Source organism: Musca vetustissima, unplaced genomic scaffold (genome assembly GCF_032173495.1).
Source record: "Musca vetustissima isolate MV318-11 ecotype Yass unplaced genomic scaffold, APGP_CSIRO_Mvet_v1 utg358, whole genome shotgun sequence".
Classification (NCBI taxonomy): domain Eukaryota; kingdom Metazoa; phylum Arthropoda; class Insecta; order Diptera; family Muscidae; genus Musca; species Musca vetustissima.
In genome coordinates this window covers 90632-117784 of record NW_026880436.1, presented here as the reverse complement: position 1 = coordinate 117784, position 27153 = coordinate 90632, and the positions used below count along the sequence as shown (strand labels likewise).

General features: G+C 30.5%; 1 protein-coding gene across 1 annotated transcript in view; it reads right to left on the bottom strand.

The window, feature by feature from the left end:
• Positions 1-27153, bottom strand: part of LOC133326036 (homeobox protein Hmx) — a 49426-nt gene that overhangs the window by 3883 nt on the left and 18390 nt on the right. The window contains exon 2 of the mRNA XM_061534711.1: positions 9904-10559. Coding sequence (XP_061390695.1) covers positions 9904-10559 — 656 coding nt within the window. The remainder of the gene's footprint in view (positions 1-9903; positions 10560-27153) is intronic.

Genomic DNA, 27153 nt, shown 5'->3' with positions numbered 1-27153 from the left:
ATATGCCTTTCATTCATTATCTTGTTGAACCTTGTTTGTATGACTGCAATTGGTCACTGCTCATTGGAAAAAGATTCCTTTTTCGGGTTGGTATATTTATTTGGAATATCATCCATACATTTATACAGGAAACATACAAACATACATTCGTATATATTTATAAATATATTCGTTGTATTACTTCTTTTATTTTATAAATTAAATTATAAAATGCTCATGTTTCACACAACAACAACATGCCTGACCAACCTCTCTGATTCCTGCAACAACAAATGGCATAAACCATTCTTATGGCATGCTCATCCAATGGACATACAAATAATTCAGACAACGGACACACACACTGGGCATTCGGTCTGTCGGTCGGACACCACCATTCACATCTCACACCAAAAAATGTAAAAATATTTTGGGTATTATATGTGTTTATTGTGAAATTGCCAGTGCAAATATTTATGGTGTGTGTTGTGGTATTCGACTATTGTCAGATTCACTACCTTTTTTGCGGGACAATCGGAAATTTTTTTCACCTTCTTTTTTGTGTTTTCAGTAAGGCAAAAAAATATTTACTCAAATGACCACAACTTGAATGTTTTCTTTTTTTTTTTGTCAAAGAAGATTTACTTACTTGTCGGAATCTTAACTAGCGGAAATCAGTGTCATAATTTTGTTCTCTAAGGATTGTTTACTTTTAATTTTTTTCAGACAAATTTATGGCCTACTAAAAATAATAAATAAAGGTCTACTAATAACCGTTATTTTGGGTTTAAAAAGGGAAAAACAAAACGTAAAAGAGGATAAAAATCGAATTTTTTTATCTAACCAAAGAAATATTTGCCATGGATTACCCGTCGAACTTAAAGACTTATCATTGGTTTTGTACAATCTGCTGATTTAAAAGGTTACTCATATATGGTCTGTTCCTGTACAGCAAAAATCTACTAATTTTTAATATATGTTCGCTATCATAAAGGGAAAGTTGTTCTTGTAGTAAAAAGTAATATATTCTTGCAGGTTCTGAAAGAGGTATATACTGTTGTTAATCTATTTTAAATATTGCATTTATTTTATTAAAGAATAAACAGTTTTACTTGTATTTTTAGCTAAAAGCCTGACATGAGTTGATTTGTCATAATTGCTACGTTTAATTTAAGGAGCCACTTAAGCTGAACAGCTGTCTTTGGCCGTTGGGTGGCGAAATGTGTTATTTTCGATATTATAAAGGAAAAATAGTTTTTAGTCAATTTATTTTAAATATTGCATTCATTTTTATTAAAGAATAAACCGTTTTACTTGTATTTTTTAACGAAAAAATTAAAATGAGTTGATTTGCCATTTGTCATAATTGCTACGATTAATTTATGGAAGCACAAAAACTGAACAGCTGTCTTTTGTTGTTAGATTGAAAATGTGTTTTTTTTCGATATTATAAAGGAAAAATAGTTTTTAGTCAATATATTTTTTCAATCTTCGCATTTATTTTATTCAATAATAAAGAGTTCTACTTGTATTTTTAGCGAAAAGCATGAAATTAGCTAATTTGACATTTGTCATAACTTCTACGTTTAATTTAAGGAAGCACAGCTGTTTTTTGGCGTTAGATGGCAAAATGTGTTCTTTTTTCGATATTATAAAGGAAAAATAGATTTTAGTCACATTATTTCAAATATTGCATTTATTTTTGTTAAAGAATAAGCCGTTTTACTAGCATTTTTAGCCAAAAGCTTGAAATGAGTTGATTTGACAATTGTCATAATTGCTACGTTTAATTTAAGGAGCCACTTAGGCTGAACAGCTGTCTTTTGGCGTTCATAAAAATAATTTGTTTTATCCATTAAACTACCAAATATATTAATTAATTGCTATAAAAGAATTAAAATCAAAATTGTTAGATTCTTTGCGTGCCATCTCGAATTCGTGCACCCTAACCAAAATGACTTATACCGTGTTTACACAACTTGAAGGTTTTTTTTTTGTATTAGCAATAGAAATTTTTTTCATTTTAATTTTTCAAAAAAATCATTACTAAATCTTACAATCATACTCTGATTAACATTATAGTATATTTACATTGTAATGGATTTACTATATCGAGTAGATGTAAGTTGTCAATTTCATTGTATAAATGTCAAATTAAATCCTCATACATGAGATTAAAGCGGCTAAAATTTGTACTATTAAATAGTACACTAACTTTGTATCTGATTCATTAAATACTAAATCCATATAATTTCATATACATATATGTATGGCAAATAAATCCTCATAGAGGAGGTAAATCTGGCAAAACGTTCTTATCTAAATGCCTTTTAAATAACAAACATTTTTGCAATATATTTTGCATTTTATTTAAGCGATCAAATTTAGTTATAAAATTAGCTGTTTTATAAATTGTTTACGTTTTGGAAATTATTGATTATTTTTACACTTGATTAGAGGACGACTAAGAAAAGCTAGTTTTCGCTGAAATTAATCTTTAAACTAAACAATAAATATTTTCGACATTTGCCATAAGTCATCCATTAATTTTAGGACATATTATTGATTTAGTATAATCAGCTGACTGCTGATGAATGTATGAGTAAATAAAGATCAGCTGATTGGGATTTTCATCAACCAAAGTTTAATATATAATGTGGTTAAAAAATAAAAAAAAACAATAAATAGATTTCTTTGTTATGACTGGGTTAGAAAAAGACATAAAAAACCTTTTTTTGTGGTGAAATTATCCTAAAAACTAAATAACGAATATCTTCGACATTTGCCATAATTCATACGTTGAAATTAGGGAGCTACTATTAATTGTATATAATCAGCTGACTTTTAACTCTATCAGCAGACCTTTAAGACGGTCTTATTTTTCTCGAAATGGAGTTAAAAAGAAAATGTTCTCTTGTTTTTATTGAAATCAGCTCTTTTAGACATATTTCACACTTGAAAAAGTTTTACTTACTGTGAGTACCAAATTGAAAAAGATCATGAATAGATTATTTGTTATGGCTTATGACTAAACAACGAATATCTGTGACATTTGCCATAATTATTCCGTCGAAATTAGGGATCTACTAATAATTGTATACAATCAGCTGACTTTTAAGCCTATCAGCTGACTTTCAAGCCTATCTTGTATTCACGAAGTGGTGTCAAAAAGAACAATTCGGAAAGTATTTTAGACTTTGTGACTAGATATAGATCACTAATTGCAATTGGCTGGATTTTTTTCACATCAGATACATAAAAAATTTTAAACGGCATTTACATTAGAAATTTTACGGGTTAACCTATTTGTCCAAACTCGGGGTAAATTAAAGTCACCAAGGTAAATAAAATCATGCGATGAGGCATGCAACCTTAGAAGTTTGTTCTATTGAATCTAAATGCCTAGAGCAAATTTCTCGTTCAGTATTTTGAATAAAATAAGAGGATTTTGAAATATACGAAGCCTTTTACGGCAAATGAAAGCCTTAAGATAAAACGCGTCATGTACATTAGAATTTTTTACAGGGTTAACCTTTTTTATGAGGATTTATTTAACAAATATACAATGGGATTGTAACCAATAGTTTAAATAAATCCAGTGCAATGTAAACGTACTATAAATCAATTCAAATGTTAAGGGGGAAACACATAAGAGAACTTTAGTCTTGGCATGTTATGTTGGCTCTTTTATTGTAAAAGAATAAAGGATAACGGCGTCCAAAATCAAGTTTGACTCTGATATATCTTTATAAATTGACATTTTAGGCCAGATCTGAATCCTCGTACGTGTTTCCCCCTTAAGGTTTAACAATTCTGAAAATTTTATTTTAGCTCTGAATGTCTAAAGGATGCTTTCTACATTCGAATAACATAAGAACGCAATTTTTTAAATACGCTTCCCAATATTCCCACATTCAATAGCATGAATAATTTTATACCAATCAATTTCGTTAATAGTTCCTGAAGCCCAAATAATAATGACTTTATTTTTTAAATTCTCACAATAATATATCAAGTTTTTGAACAAGTTTTATCCCACCCACTTAAAGTTTTTTGTAATTTCTATAACACAAGTTTTTTTTTAATTCCCAAAACTAATTACATTAAATGTAACCTCTCCTTAGATACATTTTTGTCTTGCACACTTCTGCCTACTTGCTAAATGATGAGTAGGCGTTACTCATGCCATGACATTAAACGGTCAATTTTCAATTTGTTGCATTTCTATTTAGACAATAAACGGCAGCAACAACACCAAGCAAGTGTAACAAATCCTTGGGGACAACTTAATCTTCTGTTTCTCGGAGGAAGGAAGCTGGTTCCCACAATTTCAAGTGTAAACGCGTGCCTACAGTGATTAAGCGTAACAGTAATACAAAATATCCATAATAATAACAACAACAAGAAGAATACCCAAGAGACAGTTTGTATTACTCTACTCATTGTCATAATGGGGAGGGGTGAGTAATGTCAAATTAACAAATGTAGTGATTTTTTGCTGTGTTACAAAGAGGGTTACTCTTCCTCTCTCTCTCTCACCATCTCTTTGCTGTGAGTGGGCATAGATAATGTGTTCTTGATGATATTTACATTTATGAGTTTTTATTACCTCTCATAGAGAAACAAAAACAAAAAATAACTGTCAATTATTTCCACAAGACTTGTTTAGCATACGCACTAGTGCATGGGTGCATAGCCACCCTGTGAACAGGGTGGTTATGTACCAAATTGTGTTGCATTTTTTCTGGGTGAGCGTGTGAATATGAAGGGCTATTAGATGATGACGGGGATTTTATGGGATTTTTGTTTTTGTGGAAAAGAGTAAACTCTAAATTTATGATAAATGACCGTTTCTCTAAAAAAGTGTCATCACAAAACAACAAAAAACAAATTCTTTACAATTGCTTTTAAATGCAAATATTCCATTTGCCGTTTGATACCCTTGACTGCAAAATTTTGCCATAACCTTTGAGTGTCGTTCTTTTTTGTTTGTTCTTTCATTCTCTTGAGTTTTGATACTTTCGCTTTAAATGTTAATTACATAATTATGCAATTTTCAACACTTGTTTTACAATTTTCTTCTGCTGCTGGATAATAACAACAACAGTTGGAAAAAAATTAACAGCTCATTATACAAATTAATGCAAAATACCAAAGTAAATAATTAATGGTAGCAATATGAAAATCACCGGAATCAACTAACTGGGCCTCGGAAAGACCAAAGCACAAAAATGCAAAACATTGAGGACAATAGCGACTAGAAAAATGCTGTTAAAAATATAATTACAATTATGTTATTATCCTGTTATGCAGATTTGATTTTTTTGTCAGCATCAGAGAGAGATGGACAAAAAACATAAACGGACGTTTGCAATGCAAATTACTTTTTTTGTTACAAAAAGAAAAGGGTTATAATGTAATAAAGGCTTCAAAGGCTCTAAAATTTAAAAATTGCATTAAGGAACTCTTAAAATATTTCAATTTTGTACCATTTTAAAAAAAATTCTGTATCAAGGAAATCTTAAGTATAAAAATACCTTTCAAATGCACATTAAAGTCTCTTTGAAAATACATTTCCTATAACATTACAAAATAAAATCTTTAAATATTTGGCGGCATATTTGTTGTGCCTTTTAAAAATTTGTGGCATAAGGTTGAGCACATATGTAAAACAAAAAAAAAATTAAAATACTTCAAAGAAATATGCACCCCATTAAATCTACAAAACTGTAAAGGAGTAAACAACCTGCTAAAAATTGGCTCTATTGAAGTAAATTTGCCGGCTTGCAAGTGCATTTAATTCTTGAGCAGTTCAAAGCAAAGGGTTAATCCAGAACAAAAGTTTTAGAATTCAATTTTGGGTTTTGCGGCATTTTCCAGATTTTAAAGTGGCAATGCATCCGCTGGGGTATTTAGAAGAGCGGCAGTTTAAAGTGATTTTTTTTGTTTTAATGTGCGGCTCATTAAAAAAATGATCATTACTTAAAAGTTTGGGTTTGATGTATACATACATTATATTTGAATTTCCAATCCATTAAATTGTTTAAACATAACATAAACCCATTAAACAATTTAAAGCTCTTCATAAATATAAACGCCTAGGAAATCTTGTTCTCCCATTTATGGAGATGTATGTAATTGTATTTTTAACACACGCGCATATTGAAGAGTCTACTAAATCAGCTGATGTGAGTTTAGTTACAGTTTATCTTGAAGGTAAAATAAAATGAAAAGAAAAAAATGCAAGAAGTCGGTTTAAATAAAAATCGCAATTGATTTGACAAATTAAATCCATTTTTCAATTTGCTAAATTTTTACCATGTAAAAGTCTTGTTTAGATTAACGGTATTCACATTCAAATGTCAATCTCCTCCTACAATTGATTTGACTAAATGTAAATCCACTGGATTACATTTGTTAAATACGCTATGAACTTGACATTTGAAATCGAGTGAATTACAATAAAAAACGTGAAATAACAACTGAAATTAAAATTTCAGCAGATACGATTTTTTTTTTATAGTTTTACCGAGTTAACCGACTTTATGACGATTTATTTGCCATATATGCAATGGAATTGACAATTTAAAAAAATTCATTATTATTTTAAGGCAAAATTAATATTTAAAAATTGAACGTGAGATAATTAAAAAGCAGGGCAAATATTAAAGCGCGTTATCCTAATGTTAATTGTGACATTATCAAATCTGTTTTAATAAATCTTCTCATTTAGTTTCCTGGGGTTTTATTCAATTTTCTAGAGTTTTCATAAAAATTAACCCCAAAAATATTTTTCAAATACCAATCTGTAGAAGTTTTATATTGCAAATTTATGTAATTGAACGACATATTATTATTTGCTAAATATCTTTGCCACACGTCCTTAATAAAGTATGTATAATTTTTGATCTGCTGACTGGAAATTTTATCTGATTTACAAATTAATGTCTAATTTCAAGGTAAAATGAAATAAAAGGAAACTAATGCCAGCCAAAGATTAAAATACAGGACAAATAAAATATTAAAAGGTCTCAAAGGAAACTTTGACATTATCACACCTATTTGATTAAATTTTCTGATTTAGATTGTCAGTTTGCTGGATTTTTCTATCCAAATAAATGAAATAGCAGGCTGAATCGTCTTTAAATTGCAAAATTATGTAATTAAAGGACAAATTAATATTTGTCAAATACCTTTGCCACACATCATCAATAAAGTAGGTATACATTTTAGATCAGCTGTGAAGCTTTTAAATGTAATGTAGTGCATTTTAATGTTTAATTGAAGTAGAAATGAAGAAGAAAATAAATGAAGTATCAAATCTATAGGGTCTTTAGTTTGCAAATGTATGCAATTAACCCTTTCAGTGTTTTTGTCGAATATATTTGACATTTAAAAAATCTCTTTCTTTGCGATTTTTCGATTATCCTATGTATTGTTAACATTGATGTTTTTCTTTTTGCTGAAAAACAGACGAAACTTTCCGAGGGTTAAAATGAAAATTGTTTTTTTTCTACACTCTATGCTTTTATATGATTTAAAGTACAAAATTTTAGATTTTTATTCCGACAAAAAAAAATTTTTGACACTGAAAGGGTTAATAGATAATTTGCCACACATCGTTATTAAAGTATGTAGATAACTTAGATCAGCTTGTCTGGGTTCATAATTGTATCTAGTTTACAAGGCAAAATGAAATAAAAAGAAAAAATGGAAGTAAAAATTAAGAATATCAAATCAAAACCCATCAGTAGAGACTTTAGTTTGCAAATTTATGCAAAAGAACACATTTTTTGCCACACATCGTTGTTGAAGTATGTAGTTATTTTAGATCAGCTTTCTAGGTTTACTATTTTATCTAGTTTGTAATTTAAGGTAAAATAAAAATAAAATGGAAATTAAATTGAAGAAGAAAAAAATCAAGTTACAATTTACAGGGCCTTAAAAATGTAAACATATACAATAAAAAGAAAAATACTATTTACAAACACATTCTTATTAAAGTCTGTGTACATTTTAGATCTCCTGTTAAGGTCTAAAATTTCATCTATTTTGCAATTTAAAGTAAAATGAAATAAAAAAGGAAAAATGGAAGTGAAAATGAAAAATCTGTAGGATCTTTAGTTAGTTAAATTTATGAAATTAAATTATTATTTGCCACACATCCTCATTAAAGTATGCGTAAGTCAGCTGTTTAGGTTTTAAATTTCATCTAGTTTACATTTTTAAGGTAAAATGAAATAAAAAGAAAAATACCAGCCAATATTTCCAAATATTTAACCTCGAGAAAAGAGTAAACTTCAAGGCAAACAATAAACCCTGTTGCCCTGCACAGGCGCATTTTTTCGCCCTGAAGTTCATTGTTATTTTCGGAGTTTTTTTTTTGTTCTTGGTTGGCAAAGACAGCCATATTTGTTTTACGATTTGCTGTTACGCAAGCAAAAGAGGAAGCAACAACTCCTGTTATCCTTGAAATAAGGCAGAATTCCGCAAAAAAAAACACAGGGAAGAAATCTTGTTAAAAAACCACTCAAAACTTTTTTTGGATGTGTGTGAGTGCGAACGACGAGAATGAGGTACAAATTAATGGCTGATGTGTTTTTTTGTTGTTGTTGTCCTTTACATTTCGTATATGCCAACCATATTCATATATCAAGGATGTCAAGGATTTATAACGCCCCATGGCAATTATAGCTTTGAAGAGGAATGCCTGCAAGTAGAGAGTAGTGAAATTGAAATTCAATAAGCCATTCGGGGGTTTCTTTTCCAACTTCAAAACATTGTCATTCGTATAAACCAAAAACCCGGGGAATCAATCTATAGAATTTTTTAATTGAAGTGTTGTATTTTTTTGTTGTTGTTGCCGCCAAATGGTGGCCTATTGCTGGTTGGCGGGATGATGATGACGATGATATGCAAACAATAAATATGCAAGCGTTGCAAAAAAAAAAAAGTTCTGGCGTTCTGCTCTTCTTCGCGGTATGTGAGTATAGGTTATTGGCAATTGTGTTGTAGTTAATTGAATTTTAATTTCAAAAAAAAAAAAAAAAATTTCCGCCACGCTCATCTGCAGAAGAGGAACCCAGGGGGTTTCCGAACTTGCTGTTATGAAGGCGTTGCTAATTTTTTGCATTGAAATAACTTGTTACCAACGCCATAATGTATGCACTTAGGGTTTTTTGGAATACAAAGTGCGGATCTCTGTGTGTATGAGGCCGATGCTGCTGCCTATTGTTCTCAATTTTCGTGGTGGATTTTTTGTTTGAATGGTAAGGCTTATAATGGGTGAAGTGCAATCATAATGGCTGCTTAATGCAATTTTGCCATTATAAGTGGCCATGTGGAGGTACGGCTGATGAGGAAGTATGCTGTAGGCTGTTGAAGTAGCTTTTTATTATTATTTTTTTTTTTTTCGAAAAGAAATATTTAAAAAACTGGCAATTTTCGGCAAATTTCTAGCCCAAAAGAAATCCTTTTTTGATGAAAAGAATTTTGGAATTTCAAGTTTAAAAACGTGTGATTTTTGTCACTAATTAAGTTGCACTTGAGCCAAACACCAAAGTTCTTTGAAATATTTTTTTCTTCAAAGAATTGTCCTTTTTTGATTGCCGTGCACCTCATTAAATTTGTAAAATTGATTTTTGTGCTAAATCCCGACTTTTATGTTTTGCGACTTTATGGGCCATGATGATGCACTGCAGCAGCAAATCTCTAAGCTTTCTTCTTTTAATAGAATTTCAAATGAAAGTCATTTCCTGGTGGTTGCAAACTTAATCAATCCTCAAACATAAACCTGGTCATGTTTGACGGTTGTAAATTATTCCCGACCCGGCAAGAAGGAGAAGTGCACATGCTGCAGTCCTGCTCTTTGCAATAAATTCAAGTTCATAAAATTTATCTGTTTTCTGTTTTTTTTTTTCTTACCTGTATACGATCTTCGGCCAAACCCGTTTTCATTGATAGCAATTCCCTGGCACTGACATCCGGATAATGGGCATCTTTGAATGCCTTTTCCAACTCCTCCAATTGATTACTCGTAAAAATCGTACGACCATGACGACGTTTATTTTTCTTTTTACCACTGCCAGCGGGACCGAGTAGTACACCATCTGGCCCCGTGGCCGGATGATGGCCAAGCAAGCCATTTGCTGCCGCCCCAGCTGCACCATTTAGAAAAGCTTCATGATGTGCTGCTGCCGCCACGGCTGGATTATGGGCATGGGCATGATGATGTGCAGCAGCAGCTGCTGCAGCCGCATGATGTGCTGCCGCTGCCATGGGATGGCCATGATGCTGAGAATGGGAGTGAGCATGGTGTGCAGCAGCCGCTGCGGCAGCATGATGGGCCAATGCCGCGGCAGCATGCTCGGCAGGCGACAATGTTGGCCGGGTGGGGGTGCCAGGTTGATTGGTGGAGGAATTATTTGTTGAGTTGGGGGTATTATTGGTCGAAGAGGATGAGTTATTTTGGCTGCTGGCTGAGGCTGAACTTGATTTGCTGGGTGAATTGTCATCATTGTTGTTATTACTGCTGCTGTTTAGGGGACCTGAATAATCGGCACCGGCTCGGGTTGCTTGGTCTGTAAAGAAAAAATGGTAACATTTTAAATTAAAATCAAAAAAATTATTGAATAATTAAAATATAAAAATTCCTAATCTTCCGTAGGGATCTGAGAAAATGGTGCAGGGTAAAATTAAATAAAAAGAAAACATCGTAAATAAATTTGTTTTTATTTTACGAAGAGGCCATTATTTAAGTCAGGAGGAAACTCGGAAAGTCTTGTAATATGAAATAAAAAGAAAAAAATCAAAATAAATTAAAATGAAATAAAAAAACCCGATTTTTAAAGTTGGGTGAAAAACTGCAAAAGCCTGTAGTGTAAAACGAAATAAAAATAACTCAGAAAATTAATTTTAATGTAAATTAAAAAGGGGGAAATGCTAATTTGACACAAGATCTCAGCCCGATTATTAAAAGTTGGGCCTTTCTGAAAGTCCAGAGTAAACTATGAAAGTCTTGCAGGGTAAAATGAAATAAAAAGAAAAAGTCACTATCAAAATGTTCACAATTTATTAAAAATTTCAGAAAATTGATTAAGTTTTGAAGTAAAAAAATAAAAAAAATAAATTTTCTGAATACTAAATCGGCACATAAATCCAAGCCCGATTATCAAAAAGTTTTGTACAGATTTTTATAAAATTAATTTTGTTCTAGTTTTGTAAATACAGTCGAAATGGTTTTTAACGAAAAAATCGCTTTCAAAATGTTCAAAATTTAAAAAATAATTCGGAAAATGAAGTTAATTTTTTAAAAAATTTATTTGATATTGTTTAAAGCGAACGATTTTGCCGTTCCCTTGGTCGTCGTTGTAAGCGATTTCGACTGTAATATTTTATTTATAACAATTATAACTTCTATTCCATTTTGTACCTTATTCTATTCTCTTTCTTAATTTACATTTAACTTAATTGTAATTTTACAATCTATTTTAATGTTAACGTATCGATCGTTCGGCAACAACTTGTGAACCACATATGGTTCCTTGAATTTAGTTAATAATTTCTTGTTTAACCCTACAGTGTGTCCACATTCCGAATCACCACAAAATCTCCTACATCAAATGAGTTGCTCACACCCCTTTCTCTTTAGCCCTTTGTTCACTATAATCTTGCGACCTCGCAATGACATCTTCGGCCATATCTCTAATCTGCTGAACACCCTCGACGTTGTAAGCTTTATTCAATCATCTGTTCTCTGTTCTTTTTTTACATCGTAACATGGTTGTATTTTACAATATCAATTAGTATTCGGTAATCATCTTATTACAATAGCTTATTTCCTTAATCTATTCAGGTAGGTATTGAAAGAAATTGCAAGTGAAATAAGAAAAAAGTAATTTGAAGGAAATCTATATTTTAACGATTTGGAGAGAAGATTTTTAAGAAGAAACGGTTGGTAGTATAAATAATAAATATTAAATTTTTAATTACGGTCAAATTGGTTGAAAACCGTTTATGAAAATTAAAATTGTTGCTCTTTTCACTTTCAACCCAAATCACTCGGTCATTCAATCTTCAATTTATAATCCTAATTAACCATAATTTCTTCATAATTTAAATCCATTCTGAGTAAATGAATTTTATTTTCCCTCTAAATATCACAACAATACACCCATTAAAGTAACGCCCTGCCTTTTTTTTTGGTTTCCTAACTTATCTCCGAGAAAAAATCACAATAATTGCCTTAACAATAACCACAAGAATAAGGGAAATAAATTCTTTTAAATCGTCGTTATCATCATCAGGACATAATCTAAAGATCAAAACTGATTTGCACACGCACACACACACATCGGGACTTTTTCGCACCTTTTCTTTCTTTTTCCGGCACATTTAAACTGTCATAATACACCGCACCCATCACAAATGGCAATCTTGAAAATCGCACGCACACAATAGATTCGAAAACATTTGAAGGATCAAATAATGGCACGTTGCCTTGTGAAAACACATGTATGTTATCTTAAGGAAAAGAACAGAAGAAAAGAGCATAAGGTAAACCTATTTCCTTGTAACCGAAATCCTTTCTTCAGTTCGGTTCGGGACAAACAGTAAATACCTTTGCATAGATTTTTGAATTTGAGATTTGTGTGTGTTTTTCTTGCTTGGAAACATGAGTAGACAATTGATAAGTTACTACCAGACAGGATTATTGTTGAAATGTCAATTGGTTGGAAGTGATGTTGGTGGTGGTGGTGAGAGGAAGAAACAACTGTCGTTTTTTATGAAAGGGTTATTTGTGAGAGATTTTCACACATTTTGGGAGTAAATGCAAAATAATGGGCTTAATAGGTTTATTAAAAGGCTATTTATTTTTTGAAAAGGCTTATATTTGGGGTGAAATAATGTAAAATGAAATAAAAAGAAAAAAGTGAAAATAGAAAAGAATTTTGTCAAAAGATTAAAAATTGTCTGCAGTAATAAAGCATTTTTTAGAGAAAAAAAATCTATCCTTGTTACTATCTTCCTATCCATAGTATTTCAAATTATTTTCATAAAAATACAAGTTCATATAAAATAGTAGCTTTGAAATTACTTCAATAATATTTAAAAAGAATCAACTAATATAGGTCATCAATGCCTAGTGTAATAATAATATAATAATTCTTTATTTAAAACTTTTCATTTAATACAGTTTGAATCTTTGATTATTTATGAATATATTGTAAAACAAGAAAAAAAATAGTGTTTTTGATCGACAATGGTTATTTATTAACCGGATGTCCTTTCTTTGCGTTATGATTTTATAACGAATTATACTCGCTTAATAGTAATCTTCTATAATTTAAGGATGTTTTCAAATAGGACACGAGCTTATTCCAATGATTTGCCTCACGACCATCCAAAATGTTGACCATATCTTCCTCAGACTGTATCACAGCATGGAAAATTCTCAATCTGTATTCTCTCAGAATTGGACATTCTTCCAGAAAATGGAACAAGGTTTCATCTTGATTTGTATTACATAAGGTGGCATATTCTTCCCCTGCTGTCAATGTCGAATCTTGTCGCATTCAAATTAATCATTCCACACCTTGCTTTCAGAATCCATGAAATTTGGTCGCTACTAAATGAATCAGTAAAACAAAATTCTCCCCTAGAATAATCTAAAAATTTGTATATTCTAGTTTGGCTTTCTCATTTCAACCTTAAATTTTCCTGAAATATATGCAGCTTTTCGGAGTTAATAATATTTGATGTAAAAAGTTTCCATTCAAACTCATTTGCAGTATTATTGGGCATTGAACATTCAATCGTTGGGCTAAATTATTTGTTTGCTACCCAGAGTACTTTATTTTGAAGCAACAAATTGTTTAACTTGTTTGGTAGTCGGCGATCGTGGTAACTGTACATTATACGATGTAGATACTGAGTGTGTATAGATGAGTGCTAGTAAAACTGGGTACGTTCAATATTTTCTTCGGGAAATAACGCTGCAATTTATCCATCTCGTCGATGTAAGAAAATCCCCAGGCTTGAGCCGTATATGATTGTATTGCCCTGCATACAGATTGATAGACATTCCATTTCATTTGAATATTAACTTCGTTTTTTCCCCAGGAAGTTTTTCTAAGTCGAGTTTATAGCCATCTTTGATTGGCCTGTTCTGTTTTCAATGTGTTTTAAGAATGAAAGTTTTGGTGTGAAGGTAACGCCTTGATATTTGTATTCATTTGTAATTTTTATCTCGCTTCCACAGTCCGACCATTTCTCACTTCTACTAAGTCTACCGCCATTTCGGAATACCAGAATTTCAAATTTTGACATGTTAACAGTAAGATTCCAAATACGACAGTATTCTTCAAGATTGAATATCATGGTCTGCAGAGACGATATATCTTCCGACAGTATGACTATGTCATCTGCATATAACAGCAATCGTATATTCGTATTGTCTATGGTTATTCCGCCTTGCAAGATATTCATGTATAGGTGACAATGCGCAGAATAGGTGACAATGCGTAGTAATTCGGATAATTCCAAAAATTTATTTCGTTATATATTTTAGAGATTTTTTCTGCATTTACATCTAACTTAATTGTAATTTCACATACTATTTTATTGTTAATTATTTTAACAAAGAAAAATCTTTCCATGTTTTCATTGTTTCATTCTATTTCAACTCTCTCATCCTTTGAAAAATTTGAAAATTTAGGGGAAACCTTTTCGAAATATTCACTTCTAGAGCCGAGTCTCATAAGAAACGGAAAGTTAAACCACGGTTTCTGTTAGGAAATGTTACCCTGACAAGTTCGTTCTCTGCATTTCCTGTTTCCTTTTGTTTTCCATTTCACTTTCTTTGATTTGTGGTAATATGACACTAACAGAATTTTGCTTTCTTAGTTTGTTTTTTTTTTCCAAAATGACAATAGGTTCGTTTCATCAAATTAATTGTACAATTAATTTGCCAATTTCCCCAAAACAATGCCGAAGCAGAAAAATTTCCTAATTCCATCAATAAAACTTGTTAAAGTATCGCATGACCACAGCAAAAACTATTAGAAATAGTTTTTCGTGAAAATTGCTTTCACTATCGTCTATTTCGTCACTTAAGAAGAACTTCACAAAATTCTCCGAGAATAAAACATATGGAGGTTATTTTTGGTTTGAAATTAATACCCAAAAATATATGAACAAAAGAAAGGTATCAATGAAATGGTAGTGGAGGAGGTGGTGGAGGCGGTAAGGGTCAGTATTTTGCCATGCTTCAATGAAGCATAGCAACAAAGGATGTTCGTGGTACAACAACAACAACAATGAGGAAAAAAGGCTGGCAGGTCTTTTGGCTTAAACCAATTTTGTAATCAATTAGTTGGGAAAAAAGAAGAAGAAGCAGAGGGATGAAGTGGCCTAGCGATACAACAGCAACATAATTGTTAATTGATGTGTATATAATATGCTGATGATGGCAATGATGATGATGATGACGACGATGACCTGTGGCCAAGGCGGGTAGAAAATCATTGGGCATAGCATGCTAATGTGTGCCTGCTCAGCAGGAAAATCCAGAGGAAAATTGTTTAATTAGTTTTGAAGGATTATTAGCAATTATGAGGAAAATAAGCAAAAAAAAAGTGGAAAAATTATAACAATAAGCTTGGATGGGCAACATGCAAGGATAAAGGCTATTTTTATTTATAGAAACATATTTTGAAAACTAATTAAAATCATTAAATCTTTAAATTATTGATTTTTTTCTCATGCGTTAAATTTACGCCCAGACATTTCAATTATTGGCAATTATCTCTCTTAGATGACTGACAAATAATAGCTTAAAGGCAATTTGACATAAACTTTGCATGGTAATTTTCGAAATCACCTGCCTCCTCTCTCTCCTAACAATTTCTACTATTTTCATTTCGTATAACAAAGTCCTTGGCGGGCTGCAAAAAAGGGAAACGACGCCGAAAAAAGTAGCGGAAACTACTGTTGACAGGAAATACACTTGAAATTGGCAATTTTGCATTTACGTTAATAATACTCAAGCGTATTTACTATCGAAACACACACAACTAGTATTGCTACTTTACTACTATTGAGCTGCTGCCGCTGCTACTATGTACTTTACTCTACTACCTTTTCGCGTCCTTTTTATCCTTGGTGTTACACCATTTTTGTAGTCTCTATAAATAAGTAAGTTGTAAAGGGAGAAGTACAACAAAATGTTTTGCCATGAAATGTTATTTGCAATGAAGACATCGTCACGATGATGATGATGACAACACCAAAATTTGTATTTCTTAATGCTCCAAGGCATTATGTTCGGAAAAAATGGCATGATTTGAAGGATAAACTTAAGAAGCCCAGCCATGAATGTTACGAATTTGACGACGACAAGCCGCCAATATATACCTTTTATTTAACCATGGAGTATGAGCAATTATTTGTAATGGAGCGTCATTTATTGGGAAAACATCAAAATTTCTATGGGTGTTTATGTTGGGGGTAAAATGAAATAAAAAGAAAAAATAAAAATTGTGAAAACGTAGAAATGTGTGAAATAAAGTAAAATGAAATAAAAAGAAAAAATATTTACGGAGAAGGAATTTGCAATTTGAAAAAATACAGAGACAAATATTTTTATATAGAAGAGGTCCACCTTTAAAAACTCCTCAAGCTGACTTCCGTCCCATATAAAACAGTAGCTCTGGAATTACTTCAATATATATTTTGAGAAGAAAAATTAGCAAGTATAACTCACTTAGTTGTTTACAGCGGAGTGTTTACCTTTATTTTAAGGCAATCTTTGTTAATTATAAAAAAATTACAGTAGAACTTCGATAATTCGTAATTCAAGGGACCAGCAAATTTTTACGAATTATCGAGATCACGAATTATCGAGATTACGAATTTACGAGGTTAAAATAAAAAAATACGAATATCGAGGTTTTTCAAGGGGACCAAAATGCGTGCAAATTTTACGAAATATCGAGATTTTTTCAAGGCACCGACACTTTGTTACGAATTATCGAAGATTACGAATTATCGAAGTTCTACTGTATGTTTTTAAATAATATTTTATATATGTTACGAATTTTCTGCTTTATTGCATATAACTTAATTGTAATTTTACATACTATTTAAATACTAATTATTATAACTAAGAAAATTCAAGGATAAACTCAAAACCTGAGACTTAGGCTTGATTTGTTTAATAGAATAGAGCTACCGCTGTAAATTGTACCCTAATTGTTTCTATGAATAAAAAAATTAATCAATTGTTGGGCCTTTAATATTTTCTCTAGGAAAAATATGCTAAAGAATTCAGGCTTCTTTTTTCTATAGTAAAAAATCTCTGAGCGCTTAGGCTTGATTTTATCTACAGAACTTTGAGACTTGTTTTGCAAAAAAGGCCTCAGTATGTTGATACCCTTTTTTCAATAAAATTAATTTTTTTTCTATAGTAAAAAATCTCTAAGCGCTTAGGCGTGATTTTATCTACAGAACTTTGAGACTTGTTTTGCAAAAAAGGCCTCAGTATGTTGGTACTTAATTTTTGTTTTAATAAAATGAAATTTATTTTCTTTCTATAGAAGAGCTTCATCTTCAGCAATGAACCTAATTCAACGAATATTATTAACTAAAATAAGATTATTGAAGCAATTTCAAAGCTACTATTTTATATTGACGGATTTATTCGGACAAAGATGTTTTAGGCTTGATTTTTTCCATAGCAAAAATAGTTATTGAATCTTGATGTTTTCCATAGTAAAAATATAATTTCTGCATTTCTACAATCACGAAAATACTTGAGTTTTTTTCAAATTGAAAATAGTTATTGAGTCTTTATTTTTTCTAAAAAAAATTGTTAACTGAAGTTTAATTTTCCCAGAGCACTTGAAACAGAGTCGTATTTTTTCTAAAATAAAAGTCTCATTGAACTGAGAACTGAAGTCGTTGACAGATTTACTGGAGCTATAGCCTAGGATTACTTAACAATATTATTGAAGTAATTCCAAAGATACTATTTTATACTGCCAGTAAACGGCGAGAAGACCAAGCTGATGGTATCAACGCGCAAGACGTCCAGTAGACTCGGCGCAACTGTGGAACTTGAGAACTATAGCTTCAACGATTTCATATACCCTGGTACCGCCATAAACAAAACAAATGACATCAGTTTTGAAAGTCCGGAGAAGGATAGTGATGGCCAACCGGTGCTACTATGGTCTGAGCAAACAACTCAAAAACAAGGCCACCTCCCGCCAGACCAAACTCACTTTCTACAAGACGCTGATACTACCCGTGCCGTTATATAGATCTGAAGTATGGGTACTTACGCAAGAAGATGAGGCAGCTCTTGGAGTGTTTGAGAGAAAAATTCTCCGAAAGATCTATGAGCCGATCTGCGTTGACGGTGAATATGAACCATGAGTTGTACCAGCTATTGTCGGACATCGACATTATTAGACGTATTGAGCTGCAGCGACTACATTGGCTAGGTCATGTTGTGAGAATGGATGAAGATGCCCCAGCCCAGAAAGCCTATAAAAGCGAACCAGCTGATGGTTCAGGCAGAAGGGGAAGTCCACGAATACGAAGGAAAGATCAAGTCGAAGACAACATTCCCGAAAATGGTCTTTCAAATTGGAAAAACTGCGCAAAAGACCGACGCGCTTGGAAATCTTTTCTAAGCTCGGCTTATGGAACGAAAGTTCTGTCACAAACCAGTAAAGTAAGTAAGTACTAGTTTATACTGACGAATTATTGAAGTAATTTCAGTGCTACTGTTTTGCATTGAAGAATTATTGAAGTAATTTTAGAGCTACAATTTAACATTGAATTATTTAAAAAATATTATAATTTTTTCTTATATGAAGTATATCCGAGTAGCTAATTTCACTATTTTACATTGCAGAATTATTGAAGTAATTTTAGAGCTACTATTTAATATCGAATTATTAAAAAAAAATATTATTGATGTAATTTCAGAGCTACTACTCTACATTGACGAATTAATGAAGTAATTTCAGAGCTACTATTTCACATTGATGAATTATTGAAGTAATTTCAGAGCTACTATTTACCTTGAATTATTTAAAAATATTATTGAAGTATTTTCAGAGCTACTATTTTATATTGAAGTAATTTCAGTATTTTTACATTGACTACTATTTCTTTTCTGCAATCATTAGAAATATTATTTCTTTGTAAAAAAATATCCTCCGTCAAACTCCTCTGCCCAATTCTCCTGTATCCGCAATTTCCCCATATTTTGAAGTTAATTAATGATTTGCATTAACCACATCAGTGTAAACACACCAAAACTACAGATCAAGTGCCTGATTAACGTATTTTTACACGTTAATTAATCAAGAGAAAAAAATCGATTTTTTCTTTCATTATTGTTTTGGTATTGATCGCCAAACGGAAATGAGAGTGGAAAATATTTGCCATTCATTAGAGGTTTATAAACGCTATTTTTTTCAAAAGTAATTTAAAATAAAAAGAAAAACATCCCGACAACAATGCCAAACAATTTTCAGTAGAGTGAGTGAGCAGTAAGAAGACGAGATTTGATTTCGAAAGCATTTCCGTAGTATTTGTTTTCATATTTTTTTTTTCTGATGGCGTTTTCAATTCTGTGTGTTTTTTGTTGCTGTTCTTTGCTTTTGGTGCTTTGCTCTATTTGCTTGCCAATTTTCCAAAGCTACTGATTGCTAACTAGCATGACTGTTTTTTCTCCAGCTATTCATCATTTGATACTCGAGTGTTTGGGTACTGGTTCTGCTGGCTGATGTTGTAGTTGGTGTTGTTGTTTTGCCATTATTATTCTACTTTTACCCTGGGTAGTACCCAGTGATGTGAAAAAGTATATGGGAGGAAATAATATTCCTTGTTTGGCATGGGAGATGGATATAATGGCGACGACGACTAAGTCAGCCAGTTAGTTAAAGGCAATAACAAAAAATCCCAGGGAGCCAGCCAAGTTAGACAGAACAATTCCAAGAGCAGTTGTATTTCTCTCTGTGTATGTATGTGTGTGTGTGAGTAAGCATTGTTGGTTTTATGTTACGCTTATTTTCCAATTTTCTTCTACTATTGTTTTGGCTATATACCATAGCAATATATATATATATATAGCTAGGTATATACCCCAGCCATTTAGGTATATATACCCATACAGACAGACATGGAGTAAAATTCCATAGTATTTCGTTGCCAGACTTTCATTGAGTTTTCTTCTGCTTCTTCCACCATTTACGAATTTTATTTACATACCAACAATGTTGGTATGTATGTTTGAATATATATTTTCTTGGCTTTTTGTATTTTAATGATTGTTATATATACAAACAAATATACAAAAGGAAAAATGCCTTTGTTCCTTCCTCCACTCTCTCTCTCTCCCTAGCTCTCTAACATCCATTCACCGGGGAGACTTATTTATAACGCCAGTGAAGCTTAAATTAAATAATTGGATAATTTGTAGAGGTTTAGGTTTTCAACTTTTGAGGTAGACGTTAGAAATGATGGTTTTGGCAGAAAGAAGGTATTGTTATTTGAAAAAAAGAAGAAGAACAAGAAAAAAACTCTTGCTAGAATGAGAACAATGAAAGCAAAAAATTCATTGGAGTATGAATTTTGAAGAAGACGAAGAAAAATAACTGAAGAAATCAAATTATATGAAGAAAAAGAAAAATTCAGCTAACCAACCAAACGTTCAATCAAATTGTCATGATATTGAGTATTCAAAATTGGTTTGCTATTGTTCTTTGTGTGCGTTCTTTTTTCATTGTTGGCTGTTGTTGTTGCTGTAAATTGAGTAGACTTATATTATGTGATTGGCAATTAAATTGAAATGAAATAAAAAGAACGAAAGAATGAAGGAATGAAAAAATATGGCTGATATTATTAAAGTGAATCGTTAGCAAAGAGAATAAGTTAATTGTGACACGCCATACGTCATCATATAAGATTGCCATGGAATTAGAAATTTTATAGAGAGTACAGTACTGAAAAAAGACAATATTTTATAGAAAAGGTTTAACATTTTTTAGATCTAGGAAATCCATACAATATAAAACAGTAGCTCGAAATTACTTCAATAATCTTTTAAAATAAAAAAAAACAAATTCTCGGAAATTACTTCAATAATGCTCTTTAAATATAATTCAATGGAAAATAGTAGCTGTGAAATTACTTCAATAATATTGTGCGCCATACATTTTTCAGATCAAGGAAATCCATCCAATATAAAACAGTAGCATAACTTCAATAATCTTTTATAAAGAGTTACTTCAATAATTCTCTTTGAATATAATTCAATAGAAAATAATAGCTTTATTCAAAATATTGTGCATCAAATTATATGATTGGCATCAAATTAGAAATTTTATAGAGAATACAGTACTGAAAAAAAAACAATATTTTATAGAAAATATTTAATACTAAGAATCAAAAAAAGAAGAATATTCGGAAATTACTTCAATAATGTCCTTTAAATATAATTCAATAGAAAATAGTAGCTGTGAAATTACTTCAATAATATTGTGCGCCATACGCCATCGTATAAGATTGGCATCAAATTAGAAATTTTATAGAGAGCATGAAATTAGAAATTTTATACAGTACTGTATACTGAAAAAAACAAAATTTATATATAGAAAATATTTAAAACCAAGAACTCAGAATATTTTCTAAGAAAACAAATAAACCATGATGATGATTTTCCAAACCTAGGAAATCTTTCCAACATTAAACAGTAGCTCGAAATTACTTCAATAAACTTTTAAAATCAAAAATAATAGCTCAGGAATTACTCTTTATTGCTCTTTATTCTATAATCCAATGGAAAATGTTGGCTGTGAAATTAATTTTATGGAGAGTACAATATGGAAACCCCCAATATTATATAGAAAATATTTAACATCAAGAATATTTTCTCGGAAAACAAATAACCCACGAATTAATAATTTTTTTTTTCAAATGCAGAAAATTCATCCAATAAAAAACAGTAGTTCGAAATTACTTCAATAATCATTCAATATCGAAAAGAGTGGCTCTGAAATTATTTCAATAATGTTCCTCAAAATCAATCCGTTTAAAAATAGTAGCTGTGAAATTACTTCAATAATATTATTTAAAAAACACAACAGAAAAGAAAAAAATAATTTTATCTATAAAAAATAGATTTTTTAGGATAATCTTAAGAAGAGCAACCATGAATGTTAAGAATTTTCCCGAATATATTATTTAACCATGGAGTATGAGCAATTATTTGTATTGGAGCGTCATTTTTTGGGAAAACGTCAAATTTTCTATGAGGAATAAAATGAAATAAAAAGAGAAAATAAAACCGAAACTGCGGGAAATTCAATGTGTGAAATAAAGTAAAATGAAATAAAAAGAAAAAAACTTGCCAATTAAAAAAAAATTAAAATCCTTTGGCATTTTTCTATAGAATAAATCTATCTTTAGTTATGAAGCCATTTTTTAAAGAAAAAACCCACTCCGTGTAGAATAGTAGCTCTGAAATTACTTCAATAATATTCTCAAACAAAAAATGAAGGTACTTTTATTCCTTAAAAATATAACTTATATTTAATTAAAAAATTAATAAATAATTATTTTAGAGGCTTTTCGTACTGCGAAGATATTAAAAACGGCGCTTAATTCGCATCAAGTCTAATTTTAATTCACTTGTTTGCATCTAACTTAATTGTAATTTTACATACTAGTTTATTTCAATAAAATTGTTAAAAAATACCACAAAAAATAAGAATTTTTTCTATAAAAAATCCAAAACTTCAACTTGTTGTCTAATTATAGAAAAAATCTACAGGATCTGAAGTTCGATTTTTCCTTATGTATATTTTTATAATTTTTAATCATATATTGAATGACCACAAATTGAAATGGCAGCCAGAAAATCTACGCAGTACAGAATTTATTTTATTGAAAAAAGTCCAATATCAAAACAACATTTCCCCAGAAAAAATTATTTAATTCAAAATTCCATTCGGACTGAGAAAAGAAGAATTTAATCAACTTAAAACAATAGCTCGAAATTACTTCAATATTCAAAAAAGTAGCTCAGAAATTACTTCAATATTGTTCTTTGAAAAAATTATGAAGTGTGTAAAAGTAAATTTTGTTAAAATATCAAAATCTTTCTAATAGAAAACATTATTCGAAATTACTTCACGTCAGTAATATTCTTTAAAAAATTAACTCAGTATAAAATAGTAGGTGTGAAATTACTTCAATAACCTTTTTAAAAATACATCAGAAAAGAGAAGAAATTTATCTATTTTATTATGGATTTATCTATGAAGAAAAAATATAATTCCCGTAAAGAAGAATTTTTCTATAGGCAAAACTGTAACCATAGTTACTGGGGATTTTTTTCTGTAGAATAGGAAACAAGCTATATTATACGGCATTTAAACGACATTTATATTAGAACTTTTTACCAGGTTAACCCACTATATGAGGATTTATTTAATATATAAGCAAAGGAATTGACAATTGAAACCCATTGGGTTAACGAAATCCGGTTAAATGTAAACGTACTATTACATTAGAACTTTTTACCAGGTTAACCAACTCTATGAGGATTTATTTGACATGTATACAATGAAATTGACAATTTAAACTCACTGGGTTAACGAAATCCAATATAATGTAATAGTACTATTACTGAGAAATAATTTTTATAAAAAAAAGAATTACAATAATAAATTGAATTAATTTTGGTGAAAGTAAAATGAAATAAAAAGAAAAAATACTGTGGACCATGTGAACATACTATAGCTGCATTAATTATACGAAAACCGAACATATGGTAATTTTTTCTATAGGCAAAAATTTAACCATGTACAATTTTTTACAAAATAGATAACAAGCTCTTTTGTTGTTGAGGAATATATTTCACTTTAAAAAATAATTCCAATGGTAATAAATTATATTTCTTTTGGTGAAAGTAAAATGAAATAAAAAGAAACATGCTATAAGCCGCTTTAATTATATGAAAGCCTAACAAAGTTCACATTTACATAAAACGTGTATATGATAAAGCATCATATGGTTGTAATTTCATTTGTATATAAGTAACATAAAATATGTCGTATACATTTACATCAAACACGTTTTAATAAAACGCATCATTTATATTGTCAATTCTCTTGATTTGATGCTGATGCGCTGCCAATTTGTGGACTGTCAGCTAGAAGCATTGACTAATGTCATATATAACATATTTACACAGGACTTATCTTAAAGAAAAATAGGTCTAGACTATTTCTTCTTCCATATCCAAGGCAAATGTAAATATATAACCATATAAAAGATGTACAAATATATCTTCCTTTCCCCATTCGCCTTGTCTTCAATTTTCAAAATTAAAATTTCCATAATAAAAACAACCGTGTCTTCTATATATCTCTTTCAATTATTTTAAATTCGTTATGCCTCAACAGATAATAATCTGACTTTGTGTGTGAGTGTGTGTGTGTTTTTTTTTGGTAAATTTAACATCCTATTTAATGGGTTAATAAATATTTAAGCAACAGCAAACACAAGGAGCAATACTACACACATGCAACCATTTAACATATGTTTGTATGGAGTTGTATCCATACAATAATACAAATTTGTATGTGTGAAAACAACCCTTTTTTTGTTGTGTGTGTGTATTCAAAGTCATTTGTTCCGCATAATACACAACCACATTTGACACACTACTACTAGGTGTAAACCTGCTATAATACAGGGTGGTAATTTGTACAATTTGCAAAGGCAAATTGAGTGCAAAAGTAAAAAACAACTAAAACATTGAAAAAGGTTTGACAGGCAGATTTTTTTTAACTTTAGGATTTTTGTGTTACCCTCGACCGTAAGAGACAAAATTAAAATAAAATTGAAATTTTTTGAAGAAAATCTAAAGGTGGGGAGATATGGGAGATGTACTCATTTCAGTAAATAAATAACTGGATTAAATGAAGAAAGGGGGGAAAGTATACTCATTGAGTTGTATTACTTGTTGTTGTTGTTACTTGTCGGCAGTTTACTTTGTTTTGGGGGTATAGAAAAAAATTACAAATTGGGGATGTATATATTTTTGGTATTAAAGTGTGTTTCCACGTGGCTTGTTGGGGAAGTTAGAACAAGGTTTAGAAGGTTAGATTGAAAATGGAAGTTGCAGAAAGTCAAAATTCAGACAGAGAATAAAAATGTAAAGTGAAATAAAAAGAAAAAAGTAATGAATTCGTACAAAATGTTAAAAAGACATTTGTTGAAGGAATACAATTTTTGGGAATATTATCGAAGTAATTTTGGACTATTTTTATGAAGAACATTAGAGCTATAAACAAGTAATGTTTACTCTTAGAGATATATTTATATATATTTTTTAATCCTCAAAACCAAAATTTCCATAAGAGCTATAACTTTTCGTAAGGCGTTAAATATATGAGTTTCTGAATGAATATTATTGAAGTAATTTCAGGCTACTATTTTGAAAGAAATTCAAAAATTCAGGTGAGAGATATTGGAGGAGAAGTTTTTAAATAATAAATTTAAATTATTGTATGCTAATATTTTGACATCATTTTCGAGAGCTCTATGAGAGCAACAAATGTAGATTTCTTATAAAATATTATTGAAGTAATTTCAGGTTAATGTTTTAACGAAGAACCACACATTAAGATTATAAAGAATAAATTATTATCTTTAAGGCAGATTTTATGTAAGAAAAATAGTTTTTTTAGAACTTTTTAGGGCGAATAAAATTTGTGAATTGATATTCGAGCAGTAAGTGTAATTTTGGAGGTCAATTAAGACAGTAGTAGTAGATTTAAAATTTGAGGTCTATAGGAGCAGTAAGGATATTATTTGCCGACGAATTATCAAAAATTGCGGATATATAAGCGGCAAATATTGAAGAATTTGCAGGATTCTATTTCTCGAAGGATTTAAGAAATTCAGAATATTATTAATGTAATTTCAGGCTGTTATAGTACGTTTACATTTAACCGGATTTCGTTAACCCAGTGGGTTTTAATTGTCAATTCCTTTGCATATACGTCAAATAAATCTTCATAAAGTAGGTTAACCCGGTAAAAAGTTCTAATGTACAAGGAGTTTTATTTCTTAGCGAAGAACATTCGAATTATTTGGAAAGATTTTTAAAAAAAGTATTAGGGAGCTACAAACGTAGATTTCTTGAATGAATATTATTGAAGTAATTTCAGGCTATTATTTTATAGAATATTCAGAAGATATCGGAATGAAGCTAAACACGTTGATTTTTTTAATATTATTGAAGTAATTTCAGGCTACTATTTTGTCATACTTTAAAAAGGTATCGGAAAACTTTAGGGTATACATATTTTGAAAGAATATTATTGAAGTAATTTCAGGCTACTATTTTCACAGACATTTCTAATGGCATCTGGGAGCTTAAGGATAGGGTTTCGAATTAATATTATTGAAGTATTTTCAGGCAACTATTTTGAAAGAATTTCACAAAAGAATTGTGAGAGCTTAAGCTTCAATTTTTGAAAGAATTATTGAAGTAATTTCAGGCTACTATTTTCACTGACTTTTCTAAGGGCATCTGAGAGCTTAAGTGAGAGTTTTCGAATAATTATTATTGAAGTAATTTCAGGCTACTATTTTGAAAGAAATATAAAAATTCAGGTAAGAGTTTTAAGCGTCAATTTTTGTAAGAATTATTGAAGTAATTTCAGGCTACTACTTTCACTGACTTTTCTAAGGGACATCTGAGAGCTTAAGGGTAGGTTTTCGAATGAATATTATTGAAGTAATTTCAGGCAACTATTTTGAAAGAATTTTACAAAATCAGGTGAGAGCTTAAGCGTCAATTTTTGAAAGAATTATTGAAGTAATTTCAGGCTACTTTTTTCACTGACTTTTCTAAGGGCATCTGAGAGCTTAACTGAGAGTTTTCGAATAATTATTATTGAAGTAATTTCAGGCTACTATTTTGAAAGAATTTTAAAAATTCAAGGGAGCGATTAAGCGTCAATTTTTGAAAGAATTTTTGAAGTAATTTCAGGCTACTATTTTCACTGACTTATCAAAAGGCATCTGAGAGCTTAACTGTGTGTTTTCGAATAATTATTATTGAAGTAATTTCAAGCTACTATT